Raw genomic sequence first — 22,614 nt, 5'->3', positions numbered from 1 at the left:
CTGTCTTCACGAAGGAAGACACAAATAATCTTCTGGAACTAATAGGGGACTGAGGGTCTAGTGAGAAGGAGGAACTGAAGAATATCCTAATTAGGTGGGAAATTGTGTTAGGGAAAATGATGGGATTGGAGGTCGATTAATCCCCGGGGCCTGATAGTCTGCATCCCAGAGTACTTAAGGAAGTGGCCCTAGAAATAGTGGATGCATTGGTGATCATTTTCCAATAGTCTATCGACTCTGGATCAGTTCCTATGGACTGGAGGGTAGCTAATGTAACACCACTTTTTAAAAAAGGAGGGAGACAGAAAACAGGTAATTATAGACCAGTTAGCCTGACATCAGTAGTGGGGAAAATGTTGGAATCAATTATTAAGGATGAAATAGCAGCGCATCTGGAAAGCAGTGACAGGATCGGTCCAAGTCAGCATGGATTTATGAAAGGGAAATCTTGCTTGACAAATCTTCTGGAATTTTTTGAGGATGTAACTAGTAGAATGGACAAGGGAGAACCAGTGGATGTGATGTATTTGGATTTTCAAAAGGCTTTTGACAAGGGCCCACACAAGAGATTGGTGTGCAAAATCAAAACGCATGGTATTGGGGGTAATGTACTGACGTGGATAGAGAACTGGTTGGCAGACAGGAAGCAGAGAGTCAGGATGAATGGGTCCTTTTCAGAATGGCAGGCAGTGACTAGTGGAATGCTGCAGGGCTCAGTGCTGGGACCCCAGCTCTTTACAATATACATCAATGATTTAGATGAAGGAATTGAGTGTAATATCTCCAAGTTTGCAGATGACACAAAACTGGGTAGCGGTGTGAGCTGTGAGGAGGACGCTAAGAGGCTGCAGGGTGACTTGGACAGGTTAGATGAGTGGGCAAATGCACGGCAGATGCAGTATAATGTGGATAAATGTGAGGTTATCCACTTTGGGGGCAAAAAGACAAAGGCAGTATATTATCTGAATGGCGGCAGATTAGGAAAAGGGGAGGTGCAACAAGACCTGGGTGTCATGGTTCATCAGTCATTGAAAGTTGGCATGCAGGTACAGCTAGCAGTGACGAAGGCAAATGGTATGTTGGCCTTCATAGCTGGGGGATTCGAGTATTGGAGCAGGGAGGTCTTACTGCAGTTGTACAGGGCCTTGTACCTGGAATATTATGTTCAGTTTCAGTCTCCTTATCTGAGGAAGGACGTTCTTGCTATTGGGGGAGTGCAGCGAACCAGACTGATTCCCGGGATGGCTGGACTGACATTGTCATGTATTCAACTATCATTGTAACCCATGTATAAGTTGAGAACATTGACCACAAGGGGTGCACTTGTGGGAGACACCCTTAACCCAGACTTTCAGGTATAAAAGGGGAAGCTCCACCCACCTTCATCTCTTGAGGTCTTGGTAATAAAGGTAACTGGTCACAGAGTGACCTTCTCTCAAGTATGGGCCTCATGTGCATTTATACTGTATAGTAAGGACATATCATTGACGATGAGAAAATGGGATTCAAACCATGCGAGCATGGCCACTAGCATCACAGAAGAGAGGTACTGTGTTGGTGATGATTGGGACGACTTTATTGAGAGACTACAGCAAAGTTTTGTCACTAAGGAATGGCTGGGTTAGGATTCGGCCGACAAACGCAGGGCTCATCTCCTGACGGCTTGTGGATCCAGAACGGACTCCCTGATGAAGGACCTTCTAGCGCCAGAGAAGTCAGCAGACAAGACGTTCGAAGAGCTCAGTAAGTTGATCGGGGAACACCTTAAACCGGCGAGCAGCATGCACATGACAAGACACTGGTTTTACACGCACCGGCGGCGAGAAGGACAAAGCGTTCCAGACTTCATGGCAGATCTCTGGCGACTGGCGAGCCTATGTAAGTTCCCAGATGCATGGAGAGCGGAAATGCTGCGAGACTTTTTTTATTGAGAGCATCGGGCACGCTGGGATTTTCAGGAAACTGATTGAGACCAAAGACTTGACCTTGGAAGCGGCAGCTCTGATAGCCCAGACATTTATCTCAGGGGAGGAAGAGACCAGAATGATATATGACAAAAATCTTGTCTCAAATGCGGCAAATGACCAGGGAGTTAACGCGGCACACAGTTCTCTAGGCAGACAAGGGCAATCGGACATGCCCCAGCATGTAGTCGAACCCAAAGGGGGAATTCAACAGATACAATGGCTAGCTGAACGGTGATTCATGCCATTGCAATGGACAATGCGGCCAGTAATGGGGCCATCAACACCTGTTAATGGTGTGCTTAAGGACAGTTCCAGAGACAGTCAAAGACGATCGACTGGTAAAAGAGCTTTTGTTTCCAACAATGGGGCCTCCAGCTCATGCTGGAGGTGTGGAGGCAAACACCCAGCCAGAGCTTGCAGGTATCAGCAATGTACCTGCAGAAACTGCAACGTCAGCAGTCACTTGGCGCGTATGTGCAGGAAGCCTGCAGCCAGGTTGATGTATGAGGAGGTGCTACGCAGACTGGACTGGGTAGGGCTATGACTGAAAAAGGCGAAGTGCGTCCTCTTAGCTCCAGAGGTAGAATTCCAGGGGAGGAGGGTAGCAGCAGATGGGATCAGACCTACTGCGTCCAAAATGGAAGCGATCCAGAGAGTACCCAGACCCCGTAACACGACGGAGCTGCGTTCGTTCCTGGGGCTCCTGAACTATTTTGGTAACTTTCTTCCCAAATTGAGCAAGCAATTAGAGCCGCTACATGTGCTCCTACACAAAGGTCACGATTGGGTCTGGGGGGACAGCCAGGAAAGGGCTTTTGATGGAGCATGCAATTTGTTATGCTCCAACAAATTGTTAAATGTTATATGACCCGTGTAAGAAACTTGTTCTCACGTGCGATGCGTCGTCCTATGGGGTCGGGTGTGTGTTGCAGCACATGAATGCCAATGGTCAGTTACAGCCAATAGCTTATGCCTCCAGAAGTCTGTCCCAGGCAGAAAGGGGCTACGGGATAGTAGAAAAGGAAGCGCTTGCATGTGTATATGCAGTAAAAAAAATGCACCAGTACCTGTTTGGCAGGAAATTTGAGCTGGAGACAGATCACAAACACCTACCGTCCCTTTTGGCCGACATCAAGGCCATGAATGTAAATACATCGGCCCGCATACAGAGGTAGGCACTCACGTTAGCCGCCTATGACTATACAATTCGACACAGACCAGGCACTGAAAACTGTGCCGATGCACTCAGCAGTCTCCCACTAACCACCACTGAGGGGGCAACTGAGCAAGATGCCGAGATGGTCATGGCTGTTGAAGCTTTCGAAAGCGAAGGCTCGCCTGTGACAGCCCATCAGGTTAAATTCTGGACAAATAAAGACCCGCTACTGTCTTTACTTAAGAAATGTGTCCTGAATGGGGACTGGGCAGCTACGTACGGGGCATGCCCTGAGGAATTTAAACCGTTTCATAGGCGCAAGGATGAACTCTCGATTCAGGCCGATTGCCTACTGTGGGGAAACCGAGTAGTCATGCCCCAGAGAGGCAGAGAACGTCACAATGAGCACCCGGGCATTGTCATGATGAAGGCAATTGCCAGCTCACACGTTTGGTGGCCAGGATAGATGTAGGCCTGGAACTTTATGTTTTCAGGTGCAACACGTGTGCTCAGCTGGGCAAGGGACCCAGGGAAACCCCACATAGCCCCTGGTCCTGGCCCGCCAAGCCATGGTCACACATCCATGTGGACTGCACAGGTCCTTTCATGGGAAAAATGTTTTTGGTTGTAGTAGACGCCTACTCCAAATGGATTGAGTGTGCCATTTTAAATTCAAGCACATCCTCTGCCACAGTAGAAAGTCTATGGGCAATGTTCGCCGTTCATGGTCTACCGGATGTCTTAGTCAGCGACAATGGCCCGTGCTTCACAAGCACTGAATTCCAGGACTTCATGGCAGGAAATGGAATTAACCGTGTCAGAACGGCACCGTTCAAGCTGGCCTCAAACAGCCAGGCGGAACGAGCAGTGCAGATAATCAAACAGGGGATGCTGAGAATCCAAAGGAGATCCCGACAAAGCCGCTTATCACTCCTCCTGTTGGCCAATAGATCCCGACCACACTCGCTCACAGGGGTTCCACCCATAGAGCTGCTAATGAAAAGGACGCTCAAAACCAGGTTATCCCTTATACACCCTACTATGAAAGAAATTGTTGAGAGCAGGTATCAGTCACAATGTGACTACCATGACAGGAATGCGAAGGCGCGATGTATTGATGTCAATGACCCGGTTTTTGTATCTTAATTACGCTGCAGGGCCAAAATGGCTTGCAGGCACTGTGATTGCTAAAGAAGGGAATAGGGCTTTGGTAGTTAAACTTACCAATGGACAAATCTGCCGCAAACATGTGGATCAAACTAAAAGGAGGTTCAGCTACCCCATCGAAAAAGCAGAGGAAGAACACGACGTAGAGTTTACTGCACCACAGGTGACCGAATACCGGAACCAAGTGGAGGAGAGTCCAGTCACTGTGGGCAGTCCAGACAGGCCTGAGGCACCGCAAACAGCAGACACTCAGGCCAGCGGCCAACAACCGGAGCCCCAACTCAGGCGCTCCACAAGGGAGCGTAAACCACCAGAGAGACTTAACCTGTGATCCCAGTAAGACTTTGGGGGGGGAGGTGATGTCATGTATTCAACTATCATTGTAACCCATGTACAAGCTGACCTAAGTTGTGCACCTTGAGAACACTGACCACAGGGGGTGAACTTGTGGGAGACACCCCTAACCTGGACTTTCAGGTATAAAAGGGGAAGCTACACCCACCTTCATCTCTTGAGGTCTTGGTAATAAAGGTAACTGGTCACAGAGTGACCTTCTCTCAAGTATGGGCCTTGTGTGCATTTATACTGTATAGTAAGGACATATCAGACATATGAGGAGAGACTGGATCAACTGGGCCTTTATACACTGGAGTTTAGAAGGATGAGAGGGGATCTCATAGAAACATAAGATTCTGACGGGACTGGACAAGTTAGATGCGGGAAGAATGTTCCCGTTGTTGGGGAAGTCCAGAACCAGGGGACACAGTCTTAGGATAAGGGGTAGGCCATTTAGGACTGAGATGAGGAGAAACTTCTTCACTCAGAGAGTTGTTAACCTGTGGAATTCCCTGCCACAGAGAGTTGTTGATGCCAGTTCATTGGATACATTCAAGAGAGAGTTAGATATGGCCCTTACGGCTAAGGGGATCAAGGGGTATGGAAAGAAAGCAGGAAAGGGGTACTGAGGGAATGATCAGCCAGGATCTTATTGAATGGTGGTGCAGGTTCGAAGGGCCGAAAGGCCTACTCCTGCACCTATTTTCTATGTTTCTCCGCCCAGGCCGACTGCATTTTGTGGGGGAAATTGCGTAGTCCTGCCCAAGCAGGGCAGAGATTCATTGATCAAAGATCTCCATAGCACACACCCCAGCATCATAATGATGAAAGCCATTGCGAGATCGCACTTGTGGTGGCCCAGCATCGACGCAGACTTAGAGTCGTGCGTATGCCGGTGCAACACGTGCGCGCAACTCAGCAACGCACCCAGGGAAGCCCCCCTGAGCCTGTGGTCCTGGCCCTCCAAACCCTGGTCCCGCATCCACGTAGACTACGCGGGTCCATTTCTAGGAAAAATGTTCCGAGTTGTAATTGATGCTTATTCAAATGGATCAAATGTGTTATAATGTCGTCCAGCACATCCACCGCCACAATAGAGAGCCTTCGGACAATGATTGTCACCCATGGCCTGCCCAACGTCCTTGTTAGTGACAATGGACCATGTTTTACGAGTTCCGAATTTATGTGCTGTAACGGGATAAAGCATGTCAGGTCAGCCCATTCAAACCAGCCTCCAATGGCCAAGCTGAATGGGCAGTACAGATCATAAAGCAGGGCATGTAGCGAGTGACGGAAGGCCCCTTGCCGACCCGCCTGTCTCGCGTGCTGCTTGCATATTGGACGAGGCCCCACTCACTCACAGGTGTTCTGCCCGCCGATCTCCTCATGAAGAGGACCCTCAAAATAAGATTGTCCTTAGTGCACCCGGTTTTAAGTGAGATTGTTGAAAACCAGCATCTTAAGCAATGTACATATCATGGCCGCAACTCTGCAATGCGTTGTATCAATGTTGATGACCCTGTTTTCATGCTGAATTTTGGTCCGGGCCCCAAGTGGCTCGCAGGCACTGTCGTAGCTAAAGAGGGGAGTGGGTTATTCGTGGCAAGACTCACTAATGGCCAAACCTGCAAGAAGCACATCGATCAAACCAAATTGAGGTTCATCGATGATCCAGAACTGCTGGATGGATGACTACAGTGACATCGACTTCCAACCTCAAGCAACAGAACCAGCAGTTCATCAGGAGACAGAACCCATCACACCGGACAGTCCATCCAGAACCGCAGCGACACTTCGGTCAGGCCGCCCACACGCAGCTCAACCAGAGAGCGCCGACCCCCGGTCAGGCTTGACCTGTAAACCGCATCTAAGACTTGGGGGGGGGGGGGGAGAAGTGTTGTGATGTATTTGCAGCCATGCTCTGTACCATGCATTGTACCATGTAATTACATGTAATAGCCAACAGATGGGGAAAGCACTGGATTCAAACATTACTGCACCTTGTGCTGCCTCCCTATATAAAGCAGGCTCCCCCTGCAGTGCTCACTTTTGGCGTTCACCTCGTGACCTTTAGGTTTAATGTAATCAGCTCCAGCATGGGCCACGTCCGATTTATTATAGTGATAAGCGTACGTATCAGAGGATTTGCCAGGATACCTCAAGAATTTGCCCATTACTTCCTGGTAAGGTCTCACTGGATATTTCGCCAGCTGAGAGCTGGCATGAGTTCCATTGAGGCCCTTGAAAAGGCTGCAAGAAAATATTTTTTGGCAGACAAAATGTAATCGATCCCAGAGGGAATTGATTACCTTTCCAACAGTGACACTTAGCTCCCTTAGGAACATGACAAAGAAAACTGCCCATATCTCTTCAACCCACCTTTGTCACCAAATGACTTAATGCTCTGCTCATCCAGCTCTGGCCACCAGGTCACAAGAGACACACTCAAGCATGAGAGGCAGTGCAGAGGAGAGGCACAAGACTGATTCTGCTCTTAGAGGCTTGAGCTACGAGAAAAGAATGGAGCAACCTGGGTTTGCTAGCGTCAAAAGGAGGTGCATGAGGTGATCTTATAGAGATATGCAAGATTGTTACCAAAATGGAAAAGGTAAATCTAGAATATTACTTTAAGTTAAATAGAGAGTAGGACAGAGGACATAGATTCAAACTAGTGAAAGGTAAACTTAGAACTGATATTAAAACATTAAGACCCATTTCTAGTAGGTTTTAAGGGCCATTGGTGCTGGCGAGTTCTGGCAGTTTTACATCCAACAGACACACTTAGGGATCCTGGCACAAGCACAACCGACTAAGTTATGGGGAGAGAAAGAATTCCCTCTCATTAAGCCACTAAGCTAAAATAGTTATTTTTCAGCTCAAGATTGAGGAGTGGACTGAGAATTCTGCCAATCTCATTTCAAATTCCTCTGCTCATTTGAACTCATTCACAGCTGGAATTTGACTAATAAGGCGATTGCTACAACAATGTGCCAACAGATAAATACCTCCTGCTGAGCAATGGTTTTGTGATTGAATATATATGGCATGCTCTCTCTCCGCAAGGGAGTCTGTAACCAGCATCACTATTGTCAATCTAAATGAAACTCATTAACCTCTATAATGTTGAATCGCTTCAGGAGAAGATTTTCTCTGGTTTAGGATTTTGCTGCAAAATCCTAAACCAGAGTATAGAGAATGCATTTACAATCGAAATAGTGAATAGTACAATAAATAATGAGATGATACAAATAGTTAACAAAGGAAATCTTCTCCCATTTTTGGTATCAAATATCTTATTCAGGCAGTTAGAAAAAAAGAATGCTATTATTTTGTTTTAAATAATTTATGTTATTTAAATAATTTCTCTCTTCTCCTTCAAGACATTTCTTAAACCATACCTCTTTGACCAAGCTTTTGGTCACCTGCGCTAATTTCTACTTAAGTGGCTCGGTGTCAAATTTTTATCTCAAAATACTCCTGTGAAGCACCTTGAGATGTTTCACTACATTAAAGTCGCTATATAAATACAATTTGTTGCTGCTGTTAACTTAATATTGAACTCTAATGTTCCATCTCATAATAAAATAAATATTCAATCAGCTTGGAGTAAAGCCTATAAAATGTGATGTTAATTTGTGATCAGCAAGCTCAGCTGAAATAGTGCTCAGCTGTTAATTTAACTGAAATCTCAGATGGGGGAAATTACACTTATGCATTGTAATCATGCAAATGTGTTATCTTGTTCATCTGAAATTCCTCTGGGCTAGAGTTTCGTCTCAAATCGCCCATTTACCGCCCAGAAAGTTTCGTCGAAAAAACATTTACCGGCCAGATAACCACCCGGCGGTAAATTCCACAGTCATTACCACTGGGCGGTATTCGATACTGTCCGCCCATATATTACCGCCCAAAATGGAAGTTTCATCATTAAGATCCGTTTACCACCAGACCTTAATACCGCCCTGAAAAAGCAGGTCTTACTGGATCTTAAGTGGGCGGTATGGACACAGATCTGACAGGTTTGTTTGATATTACACAGATCTTTATAGTTCTCCACAGTTTGATGTATTTTTAAATAGATTGTAGTATTTTCTAGTGTTAAGCAAGAATATAAATGGTCTAATAAAGCCTTATTTACTCCTTTAGTCTCGCTCACTCACTAATCTCACTCACCCCCCACCCCCCCAAAACAGCGATCTCACTCTCTTCCGCCCCCCCCGCCCCGCCTCCACCCACCCCCACAGCGATCTCATGCCGGCAGTCTCTGGCCTCTCGTCGGTGCCTCTTGTGGGGGGGGGGGGGGGGGGGCGGAGCTTGACAGCCACGCACACGTGCGCACAACTTGGGAGCCGAAGATTCCCGAGTCGATTGGCCTCCTCTGTTGTACACCGCCCACTGCACTTCGCTCCTGTACCGCTTCGCCGCCACCGACATGGAGCACCCGAAAACCACGGGAGCGCGCACCAGCGGCATTCCGGCAGTTGAAAAAGACGCAATCGCCGGAATACCGCAAGGATCGGGCAGAGGCGATTTAAAAGGAAAATCCAGTCCTCTATCTCTTATATTGGATATATTAGATACAATGTTGGCTCAGTGACAGGCAGCAAAGTGCGGTGGTGGATGGAGGTTTATCTGACTGGGAGGTGGTTTGCAATGGTGTTCCCTAACAGTTAGTTTTGAGTCTTTCACTCTTTTCAATTTTTAGACTCGGGTGTAGGGAGCAGCATTATAAAGTTTGCAGATGATATGAAAATTGGCAAAGTAGTAGATCGTGATGAGGATATTCATTGGCTTCAGGATGACATAGACAGGATGGTGAAATGGGCAGAAGCATGGCAGATCGAGTTCAATGCAGAGAAGTGTGAAGTGATGCACTTTGGGAGGACTAATATGGAAAGACAGTATACTGTAAATGGCATGATTTTGAAAAGTGTAGATGAGCAAAGAGACCTTGGTGTCCATGTACACAAATCCTTGAAGGTGGGAAGGCAAGTTGATATGGTTGTTAAAAAAGCATTTGGGTTTATAATTAGAGGCATAGAATAGAAAAGCAAAAATAGATCATGCTAGAACTTTATAAACCACTGATTAGACCTCAGCTGGAGTATTGTGGACAATTCTGGACATCACTCTTAGAAAGCAGACAGAGGAGGCTTACCAGGAAGATCCCAAGGATGAAGGACCTCAGCTATAAGGAAAGGTTGAAAAGTTAGGACTGTTCTCCTTGGAACAGGGAAGGTTAAGTGTTGACCTTATAGAGGTTTTCAAGATGATGAGAGGTTTGATAGAGTAAAGAGAGACAAATATTCTCTCTGGAGAGTGAGTCAATAACTAGAGGTTATGGATTCAAAATCGTTGGCAAAAGATTGAGAGGGGAGATGAGGAGAATGTTTTTCACAGAGTTGCCAGGATCTGGAATGCTCTACCGGAAAAGGTGGTGGAAGCTGATTTCAGAAATAAGTTTAAAAGAGAGTTGGGCAGATACTTGAGGATGAGAAACTTACCGGGTTATGGACAAAAACCGGACCTGTGGGACGAAGCACGAGTGCACTTTCAAAGAGCCAGCACAGGCACAATGGGCCAAATGACCTCTTTCTGTGCTGCAAGTTTCTATAATTCTATGATTTTGACAAAACTGTTGACCTAATTTAAACAAATAGATTAACATCCCTACTAAAATAGCTTATCTTATAGATTGTTATTGTAAAATATTCATAATAAATGTTTCTGGGACAAATGGCATGGTGCAGTAGATAGGTCTTCTGATTGTCACTTAATGTATGTTTGGTGGGAATCTGAAAGTGGAAACAATGGGGATCTGTACTATGATACAGGACTGCCTTGCTCTAATGTCTGTTTTTTTGCTTTATGTAACAGAGATTCTGGGGGCTCTTCTTTCTGTACTGTCAATCTGGGCAGTGACAGCAGTGTTGGTCTACCTTGCTATCCAGCGACTGATCAACAAAGACTTTGAGATTGAAAGCCATGTTATGCTTATAACATCTGGGTGTGCAGTAGGAGTCAATATCATGTAAGCAATGTTAATGTATATTTGAGCATTTAATCACACAAATAATATTTGATTTCAGAATTCCAACAAAAATTGCATAACACGTTTTACCAACAGAAATATGTAGTCTATAATCGAAATTGATGATGGTGAAATTGAATGGCTCTGATGTACACAAGTATGTTATTACTTTCAATCTTCCCGTTTCAAAATAAAAACATAAGAAGCAGCTGCAATTAAATAAGAAGGCAGGTAACAAATGTAAATATTTTCTTTCATATTTTGCTGAAGTTGCTGACTCATATTGGGGCATGGTTCCGTGGGTGCCCGAGACTTCATTTTCTTCACATGAAACTAAAGAGTGTTGGGACATTATTTCAGAAAGGTGGGGATCACAGTCAAGCCTAGCCTCTCTCACCTGACATCCACCTGTGCACATTCCTGCAGGAGCCACTGGATGGGAATCATGAATTGGAACCCTGGTTTCTTTTCTTTTCATCTCTAGTCTGAAGGGCTATGGCCAGTTTTAGCGGGAGAAATTGGCCTCCTTTGTGCCTTCCGTTAGCATCCCCGGGGGGAGGGGGGGTGGGCGATAATGGGGCGCTACTGGTTCTGCGACTGGGCACGACGAGAGTACCAACGCCCGCAAAGTTGCCATGAAGGTTTACAGCAAAGGTAACCCCAAACGCCACAGTCTACTGTGCCTTGGAGATCGTATCGTCATCTGGTGCACAGTGGTCTGGTACAGCCCAGATGCAAACTTCGCTTCTGCCCCTGCAGCATCGCCGGGCTTCAACCCTGGCAGCTGCAGGAGGCGTTGTAAGATAGGCCGGCTGCTTGGGGAGTGGTATTTAAAGGTAATGCCACTTCGGGAAGTGAAAAATTTGTTGTATTGTGCCCACAGATAATTTTTTCACCATTTTGTTGTGCGCAATTGATTTGCTGTGCGCTATGTTAGAGTGCTTGGGGTTGATCATCATGGATCGCAGGTGCAGTCGGCGAGCATGGAAGTCAATTTAATGCAGAGCCTGCAGCAGTGCCCCTTCTCTTTAAGGGAGGGAAAGCCGCCTCCAATTCCAGCAGCGCTGCAGTGGACATTGTGCAGTGCTGTACCGCAACCGCCCCTCCTGCCTGCTTTCATGCTCCAAGTGAAGTGGGAGCGCTTGATTTAGTGCTCCATTGCCCTCCTGGAGCACTAAACCAGAAGTTTGCATCTGCTGGAATTGGGTAGCACCCGCAAAAGTTCTCGCCCCAAATGGGATGCTATGTCATTTCTAGATCGTCAAGTTTTTACTGAGATCAGCTAACCTAACAGTCCAGGGTCAAACCCAGGACCTTCATGTGCTGTATGGCTCAGTACGACACCATAGGCTGGAAATTCCCCAAACTTGCGCCGAGTTTTTCGGCAATATTTCACTGTTTTTGGCAGAAAACGGTGCGGCGTAAAATTCCCTGAAATCTTGTACTGGTGATTTTTAAATACTGCTGGGGAGCGGACCGCCAGTGTGCAAGACTAGAAAAAGTCGCCCAATATTTGGCTCGCAGCGCACCCAAATAGGATTTAAAAAAAAATAGGACCAAAAAAAATGCCCGGGAACACCTGCGTTGCAGCCCTTGGAATGGCGGTAGGTATGAAGACCTGCAAAAAAAGGTAAGTTCAAGTTTTTAATTTTTAATTCTTTTGCAGCAATTCGATAGAAAAGGGTCTTGTGAATGTGTTGTGATTTTTTTATTTTTTGGAATTTTTGGGGGTGTTTTCCCCCCTCCCTAGGCCCAACTCGCAGCGATATCGGCCCCGGAGAAAAGTTGCAGAAAATTTGCGGTTTGCGCCATGAATCCTCGTGCAACGACGAAGTTTACCGCTGGACACATTTTTAGCGGAATGTTAGATCTCTAAATCATAACGGAGTCATAGTGGTATTTTTCCGCCAAAAATATCGCTATGACCAAAAATGGAATTTCTAGCCCCATGTCATGTATTTCCCAATGAGGCATAAAGTTGAAAAGAAATCTTTTTCTGAAAATGATTTGGCACTTTAGATGCTCATCTAGAAATGATGGTCTGATTGCAATACTCTCCACAAGTTGTCTGTAAGGTAAAAGGCCTCAAGTGTTATGACGTTGGTTACCCAGAAAACATGAACAGACATTACTCATTTCTGATCTGAAACCTGTCTTTATTTTCTCAGCAATTTTGCTTACATTTTCTGTATGGCTTTTAAAAACATGTCAGCCCCGAAATCCATGGCTGTTCCAGCATACTTCCACTATAACTTCAGCAGAAGTACGCTGCAATGGCCAGAATGAGGAGTGAGATGAGGGCTGAGGAGTACAAAATTGGCAGAAGGGTTGATAAACAGGGGACACAGATTTAAGGTAATTGCCAAAAGAACCAGAGGTGACGGGGGGAAAAAAATGATGCAGAGAGTTATTATGATCTGGAATGCACTGTCTGAAAGAGTGGTGGAAACAGATTCAATCATAACTTTCAAAAGAGAATCCGATGAAGTGGAAAAATTTGCAGGGTTTTGGGGAAAGAGCAGGGACATGAGACTAAGTAGATAGCTCTTTCAAAGCGTCTCCACAGGCATGATGGGCTGAATGGCCTCCTATGATGTATCATTCTATGATTCTAAAAATAATTCTTACTGTATTATAAATCGTAACTATAATACATTCAGTTTGAAGTTAGACTATCGTCGTCTATATTTTTCTATCTGGGAAGCAGTTGACTGAGGTATGCTCCCCATCAGTATCTACTTCAAAGATTAGTCACAAATTAGCAGCTTTATGCAACATTACAGGATGCTTTCAGAACTCTGTCACCAATTACTGGAATATTCAAGAACAATATTCCGGTTTAATGCAATTTTCCCTCCTAATTAATTATTTAACACTGCGATGTATGCCCGAGTATGACGCAATGTGAAATGTGAGTTTTATTAGTAGTAAAATGCAGAAATGTGACATAAAAAAGGTTCAAGTCTATACATTAAATATACATTATATAGAAAAGCTTATTTTATCTAGTTCCATTGTGGAATTCTTTGAGGATATAATGAGCATGGTGGATAGAGGTGTACCGATGGATGTGGTGTATTGAGATTTTCAAAAGGCATTCGATAAGGTGCCACACAAAAGGTTACTGCAGAAGATAAAGGTACGCGGAGTCAGAGGAAATGTATTAGCTTGGATCGAGAATTGGCTGGCTAACAGAAAGCAGAGAGTCGGGATAAATGGGTCCTTTTTGGGTTGGAAATCAGTGGTTAGTGGTGTGCCACAGGGATCGGTGTTGGGACCACAACTGTTTACAATATACATAGATGACCTGGAAGAGGGGACAGAGTGTAGTGTAACAAAATTTGCAAATGACACAAAGATTAGTGGGAAAGTGGGTTGTGTAGAGGACACAGAGAGGCTGCAAAGAGATTTAGATAGGTTAAGTGAATGGGCTAAGGTTTGGCAGATGGAATACAATGTCGGAAAATGTGAGGTCATCCACCTTGGAAAAAAAAACAGTAAAAGGGAATATTATTTGAATGGGGAGAAATTACAACATGCTGCGGTGCAGAGGGACCTGGGGGCCCTTGTGCATGAAACTCTTTTAAGTTTACCTGCAAAACATAAAAACATTAAACGGTGCCACCCGACCTGGGTGACACTCCAGACATTACAAGGCCCTTTTTTTTTTTTTCCCCCCTTTTTTTTTTGTTTTTTTTTGTGTTTTTCTTTTTTGGTTTTTTTTTGGGCACTAAATTCACAATTTTCCCCAGTGCCCCCTATAAAAGGGAAGGGGGACACTAAAAGCACCGGCAATTAAAACAAATTAAACTTAAAAAAACGTAAAATCAAATTAAAATTTGGTTGCCGGGCGTGATGATGCACTCCAGTCCCTCCGGTGCCCACCTCTCGCGGAAGGCCGCGAGCGTACCGGTGGACACCGCGTGCTCCATCTCCAAGGACACCCTGGACCGGATGTAAGAGCGGAAGAGAGGCAGGCAGTCAGGTTGAACGACCCCCTCGACCGCCCGCTGCCTGGACCGGCTGATGGCACCCTTGGCCGTGCCCAGGAGCAGTCCTACGAGGAGGCCTTCGGACCTACCCGCTCCCCTCCGCACAGGGTGCCCAAAGATCAGGAGAGTGGGACTGAAGTGCAGCCAGAATTTCAGGAGCAGCCCCTTCAAATAATGGAACAGGGGCTGCAACCTTGTGCACTCCATAAAAACATGGAACACGGACTCCTCCAGACCGCAGAAATTGCAGGCGGCCTGGGAGTCCGTGAACCGGCTTAAAAATTTGTTGCACGGCACTGCTCCGTGCACCACCCTCCAGGCCAAGTCCCCGATGAATAGTGGGAGGACCCCTGCGTAGAGTGCCCTCCATCGGGGACCCCCGCCTCCTCCGGACGGCAAGATGGTACGCCATGGCGTGTCCGGACGGCCGGCGAGGATGGCAAAGTTGAGGGTGTGCAGGAGCAGCCCGTACAGGAAACCCCTCCGCGCGGAACTGAAAGGCACGGAGGGGATTTCCCCGAGGCGGCTCAAGTTGTGAGGCGCCGGCCCCCGAGGGAGGTTCCGGGGTTTGGCGCCGATGAGGAATTCCGTCCGGACGGGGGTCAGTTCGGACGGGATCTCCCCACGTGCTTGAGCCTCCTCGATACACCTAACGGAGTCAGGGCCCAGAGCTGTTTTTAGCGACTCGATGGCATCGGCCGCGCGGCGGACGTTGGCAGAATTTAGGCGCCGCGCCAGCGTGACTGGCGCCAGCCCTTGTGCATGAATCCCAAAAAGTTAGTTTGCAGGTGCAGCAGGTAATCAGGAAGGTGAATGGAATGTTGGCCTTCATTGCGAGGGGGATGGAGTACAAAAGCAGGGAGGTCCTGCTGCAACTTTATAGGGTATTGGTGAGGCCGCACCTGGAGTACTGCGTGCAGTTTTGGTCACCTTACTTAAGGAAGGATATACTAGCTTTTGAGGGAGTACAGAGACGATTCACTAGGCTGATTCCGGAGATGAGGGGGTTACCTTATGATGATAGATTGAGTAGACTGGGTCTTTACTCATTAGAGTTTAGAAGGATGAGGGGTGATCTTATAGAAACATTTAAAATAATGAAAGGGATAGACAAGATAGAGGCAGAGATGTTGTTTCCACTGGTCGGGGAGACTAGAACTAGGGGGCACAGCCTCAAAATACGGGGGAGCCAATTTAAAACCGAGTTGAGAAGGAATTTCTTCTCCCAGAGGGTTGTGAATCTGTGGAATTCTCTGCCCAAGGAAGCAGTTGAGGCTAGCTCATTGAATGTATTCAAATCACAAATAGATAGATTTTTAACCAATAAGGAAATTAAGGGTTATGGGGAGCGGGTGGTTAAGTGGAGCTGAGTCCACGGCCAAATCAGCCATGATCTTGTTGAATGGCGGAGCAGGCTCGAGGGGCTAGATGGCCTACTCCTGTTACTAATTCTTATGTTATGTTCTTATGTTCTTAAGAATATTCAAACAAAAAATGTGTCAAATAGATGAATGCTACTAGGATAGCTCAAAGTGCCTCAGAATCACAAAATATATCACTGATAGGCTAGTATACATCATAATACAATAGTCTTTGAATTTGACACATCATTGAAATTGTTTGTGGGATGTGAAAGCTTCAAATGCTGAAATAGCTCAAAATTTAATCCACCAAAGTCCTTGAAAATAAAAAGAATTTTTTGTGTTGCAGAATGGCTATCATACTCCATCAATCAAACCCTGCCCACAGCCATGGCCATGGCCATGCATTTGGTTACGAGGAGTTAGAAAACAGCAGAGCCGATGAAAACTCTTCCCAACCAAACCATCTGGGCAACACCAGTGTGAGAGCGGCCTTCATACACGTCATTGGAGATTTGTTTCAAAGCATCGGAGTGTTTGTGGCAGCCACTGTCATCTTCTTTAAGGTTCCTGCTGTACTCTAATAACTGTATTTATATTGTATTTTAGTTATAAGAGTTCATTTCAGTGAGGTAAATCGAATACTCAGTGATAAAATATCAAAAAAATATTGTCGGTTGTAGTTCAGAACACTTAGGGATTGCAATTCCTTTGATCTCTTCTTGGTCCACTGGTAAATGCATTTTCATCAAATCCCTCTATGCAATTTTAATGAAGTCAAAAATAGGTTAACACTTTTGCTAAGCTAGCATTTATAAGAATTTGCTATGATCGTGTTAACCACTGCACTAAAAATAGAGCACTGAGGAATTACAACTTTCTTATTAATTCTTACAATGCTAAGTTCCTCTGGAGAGTAACATTTATACATCAATATTTCCAAATGTTGAGAGCTACGGAGGAGCAAAGGGAATTAGGTGTCTATGTACATAAATCACAAAGCTACTGCACAGATATAAAAAGTAATCAATAAGGCTTATGGAATGTTCAAGGGGATTCAAATGTAAAAATGAGGAAGTGAAGCTTCAGTTATACTCTAGGGTGTTCGTTTTCCACTCTACTTTGATTCAGACCTCGGGAATATACAGGAAGGACCACACGTAATGCAAAGTTTAGGCTTAAACCCAACTGTTAGTTTATTACACAAAAAACAACTAAAAATTGCAGAACAAGACTTCTTAGAAATTGATCAAAGACATACAATCCCCCCCACCCATCCAACCAGTTGCTGCTGTTGTCGATTGTAGGCTCGTGGAGCTAGGGAAGGTGTTGGGTCCCAGCTGCTTGTTTCGTAGTCGTTGTTCCTTTGACCTGTTGTTCTGAGGTATAGCTATAGCCATACCTGGAATACTGCGTGCAGTTTTGGTTTCCATATTTACAAAAGGATATACTTGCTTTGGAGGCAGTTCAGAGAAGGTTCACTAGGTTGAATCCGGGGATGAGGGAGTTGACTTATGAGGAAAGATTAAGTAGGTTGTGCATCTACTCATTGGAATTCAGAAGAATGAGAGGTGATCTTATTGAACCACAGAAGATTATGAGGGGGCTTGACAAGATGGATGCAGAGAGGATGTTTCCACTGATGGGGGAGACTAGAACTAGAGGGCATGATCTTAGAATAAGGGGCTGCCCATTTAGAACTGAGATGAGGAGGGTTGTAAATCTTTGGAATTCGCTGCCTCAGAGAGCTGTGGAAGTTGGGACATTGAATAAATTTAAAACAGAAATAAACAGTTTCTTAAATGATAAGGGGATAAGGGGTTATGGGGAGCAGGCAGGGAATTGGAGCTGAGTCCATGATCAGATCAGCCATGATCTTATTCACTGGCGCAGCAGGCTCAAGGGGCCATATGGCATACTCCTGTTCTTATTTCTTATGTTCTTACATGTTTCTTCGACCTATTGTTCTGACCGGTTTTACTTCTGTGGGCTCCTTCATATATTATACAAGTCAATTATACAAGTCTCCGGCTGGGCTGCTTTCAGTTAATGCGCCTGGATGAGTCTCAATGGCTGTGATGATGGATCTGGATCGGTTTGGATGGCCACAATTCGCACCTCGTTCTGTGCATGGAATCGGCAGGGCAAAAGATAACTCCTTATCTTTTGTGCCTCGCTATCCAAAAATGCACGTCTTGTGGGATCCTTTATGGTCCTTGATTTTCGCAGACTTGGTGTCTCCATAGGGAACTGGTTTTTCCCCTCCAGTCAATTAATCCATGGGCTTCTCTGCTTGATTGCATCAAAACTCTGTCTCAATGGTAATAGGGTCTCGCTCCTGACCACAGAAATTGCATTAATCAGTTATGAGTCACCACCTGCCCCAGGCTGGCACTCTTTCTCCTGCCAACAGTCCCACAGGTTTTCTTTTAAACCATTTTAGTCCGTGGCCTCTTGCTGTGCCTTGATTACGAAACATTTAACCCTTACAATACAGAGCATTGGTCAGACCCCATCTAGAGTACTGCATTCAGTATTGGCCACTGCACCTCAGGAAGGTTATATTGGTCTTGTAAGGGGTATAACGCAGATTGGCCAGAATGATACCAGGGCTTAAAGGGTTAAATGATAAGGACAGGTTGTATAAACTTGACTAATATTCCCTTGATTTTAGAAGAGTGAACTAATTGAGGTGTTTAAAATGATAATGGAATTTGATAGGGTAGATACAGGGAAACATTTTCCTCTGGTGGGAGAATCCAGAACAAGAGAGCATAATCTTAACAGTAGAGCTAGGCCATTTAGGAGTGAAATCAGGAATAATTTTTTTGTTATTCAACAGGGTAGATCCTGGGAAGATATTAAATACCTTAACTGGGCTGAAATTCCATAGATCATGTTCTTTAGCACAATAATTAAACACTTGTATAAAATTTCTTTGTGCATTATCTTAAGACAGCCCTTAAAATCCATTTAACCCCCTGGAATGTAGCCCCATTGCTGTCTAGTAACCAGGCTGTTAGAGCAGCCTCAAGGTATAGGGAATCCAGGAACTCATACAATAAGTATTTTGTTAAAAGAGCAGTCTCAATTTGACAACCCTACACCAAGACTGGACCTTAGCCATCACTCCAGTGCAGTACTGAGAGAATGCTGTCTTTTAGATGAGATTTTAAACACAAGTCCTGCCTACCTGTTCAGGTGGATGTCAAAGATCCCATTGCACCAGTTGAAGGAGCCCCCAAAATTAGAAGATAAATCCAAACAAGGAGGCTTTCCATCAAGATCTGATGAGGGGAAAAGCTAAGGACCCTGAAATTTGAACAAGTGTTAATGAGAAATCCAGCAGGAAGGACTCAAATATTTAGATCTCTCAGAGGACAAGGAAAAGAAGCAAATTTCTTTCTTCAGTGGTGGAGCTAGGTTTCACCAATTGTGGGGCTAGTTTGAACTACAGATTTGGCCGACTTGGCAAGAAGGGGACTGAGCTGGGAACTGGGGATTGCCGACAAACCTGGCCCAAAGGCCGAGCTGGGCACGGCCCGACTTGCAGGCCGAAGGCGGGTGACATAGGTTCCTGGGAACAAAATGGGGGTGGTCCTCCACTGCACCCTGCTGGCCGACCTCCAAATGAGCACAGCGGTTGTACTGGCTTTAGTCTTCATTAAAAGCAGATGAAAACACCGCCGTTAGTGGAGTTACTTGTAAACTAAACGGTAAGGACCTGGATGAGAGAGGAGAACATTCAGATTTCTATCATATTCTGGAGTATTTCATTATCGGTAAGAAATGGTGAATTCACTATTTAATTAACTTCTTCTGAGAAATAACTGAAGCACGTGTGATCTGATATACGTGGCCTTATGCATGACTATGCTTAGAATAATGATAAGTTGTTATTGTGCTGTAAAAAGAATGAACAAAACCCGGTTCAGCCAATGGTTCAGCAGATTTATCCAGTGAACCGTTGAACCAAAACAGACCAGGAAAGTTTTTGATTTGATCCCTAACCTGTGATGAGTTATCTGACCTCTGCTGGGTTAGGAAGGGAAAATCTGGCAGAATTCTCATTCTTGATTGCAATTTAGTGATCCCTGTTGAAATGACTCGGGTAGACTTCATGTGACAACAGGATTTGCCTGAGCGGTGATGTCCCCTGTGGTTAATCACCAACATTCACTGTCAAGGGTCATACATGTGAATAATGAACATGTGGCCAAGGCTGTCCATGGGAATCACTGCCCATACCCCAAGTAAGGAGGCCACACCTTCAGGAGAGATGGGGAGAAAATAAACCTTATAATCCATGTTATTATTTTACATGATATCTGAAGACTAATGGGGGTCTGTAGTTGCCTTTGTCTATATTGTTAGCTTTTTTGAATATGAGCACCATGCTAGCCTGTTTTTTTATTGTTTGTTTTTCAATCACAGCCTGCTTATAAAATCGCAGATCCTATCTCTACATTTTTTTTCTCCTTTTTTGTCTTGGGTACCACCATTACTATTTTAAAGGATGTCTTCCGTGTACTTATGGAAGGTAGGACATACTTCGATGCAATTTCTTCAGAAAAATACAATCCATACATTGATGATTTGGTTGGGAGGAAAATGTGTCAATGAAAAAGATGTAGTATATATATCATCAATGTTTACTTACATTTAAAAAGAATTAATTGTAATTTGTATGCACTTCATCAAACAACATGTATAAAATATTGCACTAACTGATTAAAAGTACAGAGACTGTGGTTAAGATTAAAATAACAGTTAGCTATGAGGATACAATTTGTCCAAACCTAAATACAGATTTCTAGCGGTTAAAGAAAATCTAACTATTAGCCCTGTAAAAAGAGTAAACACACCAAGCGCATGCACTCTTAAGTTAATTTATTTTAATATTCATTACAATACTAAATTGAATGACAAAAAGTAGATTTAAGGTTTAAAACAACTTTACATACAACATCAATCAGCAGCTCCTGTTCACTTACAGACCCCATAATGACAAACATCTCCATTTCAATTCTGACTGGTTCTGCCGAACTATTACATTGTTAAGTATTCAAGTAATGAATGCATTTGTGGGAAAAATCAAGTCCTCTCGTGTCCAACTATAAAGGTAGTGTATAGCAGAAGGTCTTTGCAGGAGCGAACTATTCAACAAGTACTTTTCTCTTGGGATGCCAGCAGCGGCGACTGGGAGATTGATCGGCAATTCCAGGAGACTCCCGGACAATCCAGGAGGATTGGTAACCCTACACTTCTCTTACAATGCACACTGATAATACTCCCCACAGTTCAAAGAAATCAGTACAAGTCAAAAGAAATGAATGGGACTAAGTGGCGACTTGTGGAGTGACCCCGAATACTCTCAGGACCAGCGATCTGCATCCTAGGGTTTTAAAAGAGGTAGCTGTAGAGAAAAAACTGGGAACTATAGGCCAGTTAGCCGGACATCAGTAATAGGCAAAATGCTAGAATCTATTATTAGGGTTGTGGTAACAGGGCACTTAGAAAATCGTAATATGATTAAGCAAAGACAACATGGTTTTATGAAATGGAAATCATGTTTGACATATGTTAGTTTTTTGAAGATGTAACTAGTAGGATGGAAAAAATGGAACCAGTGGATTTAGTGTATTTGAATTTTCAAAAAACATTCAATAAGGTGCAAAGCAAGAGGTTATTACACAAAATTAGGACTCATGCGATTGGGGTAATATATTGGAATGAATTGAGGATTGCTTACTGTACAGAAAACAGAGAGTCGGAATAAACAAGACTTTTTCGGGTTGGCAGGCTGTAACTAGTGGGGTATTGCAAGGTTCAGTGCTTGGGCTTCAGCTATTTACAATCTATATTAATGACTTAGATGAAGGGACTGAGTGCAACATATCCAAGTTTGCTGATGATACAAAGTTAGGTGGGAAAGTAAGCTGTGAGGAAGATGTAAAGAGGCTGCAGAGAGATATAGACAGGTTGATTGAGTGGACAAGAACATGGCAAATTGAATACAATGTGGGGAAGTGTGAGGTTATCTACTTCAGTAGGAAAAACAAAAAAAGCAGATTATTTGAATGGTGAGTGACTGGGAAATGTTGGCATTCAGAGGGACCCGAGTGCCCTTGTATATGAATCACAGAACGTTAACATGCAGGTACAAATTAGGAATACAAATGGTAGGTTAGCTTTTGTTATAAAGGGATTAGAGTACAAGAGTAAAGAAGTCTTACTACAGTTATACAGGGCATTAGTGAGACCAGACCTGGAGTACTGTGCAAACTTCAGGTCTCTTTACCTAAGGAAGCACATACTTGCCTTAGAGGGAGTGCAACAGAGGTTTATTAGACTGGTTCCTAGGATGAGGGGATTGCCCTACGAGGAGAGATTAAGTAGACTATGTCTATATTCCCTATAGTTTAGAAGATTGAGAGGTGATCTAATTGAAACATAGAAAGTTCTTAAGGGACTTGACAGGGTTAATGCTGAGAAAATGCTTCCCCTGGCTGGGGAATCTAGAACACGGGGTCACAGTCCCAAATTAGGGGGTCAGCCATTTTGTACTGAGATGAGGAGAAATTTCTTCACTCAAAGGGTTGTG

At 44.5% G+C, this 22,614-nt stretch overlaps 1 protein-coding gene across 1 annotated transcript in view; it reads left to right on the top strand.

Annotated features, from left to right (window-relative positions):
• slc30a2 (solute carrier family 30 member 2) overlaps positions 1 to 22,614 on the top strand; it is a 170,017-nt gene that overhangs the window by 143,136 nt on the left and 4,267 nt on the right. The window contains exons 4-6 of the mRNA XM_070884415.1: positions 10,504 to 10,657; positions 16,360 to 16,576; positions 20,445 to 20,550. Of these exons, the coding sequence (XP_070740516.1) occupies positions 10,504 to 10,657; positions 16,360 to 16,576; positions 20,445 to 20,550 (477 nt within the window). The remainder of the gene's footprint in view (positions 1 to 10,503; positions 10,658 to 16,359; positions 16,577 to 20,444; positions 20,551 to 22,614) is intronic.

The sequence above is a fragment of the Pristiophorus japonicus genome, chromosome 7 (genome assembly GCF_044704955.1).
Source record: "Pristiophorus japonicus isolate sPriJap1 chromosome 7, sPriJap1.hap1, whole genome shotgun sequence".
Taxonomy (NCBI): Eukaryota; Metazoa; Chordata; class Chondrichthyes; family Pristiophoridae; genus Pristiophorus; species Pristiophorus japonicus.
This window is presented reverse-complemented; position numbering and strand designations above follow the sequence as displayed.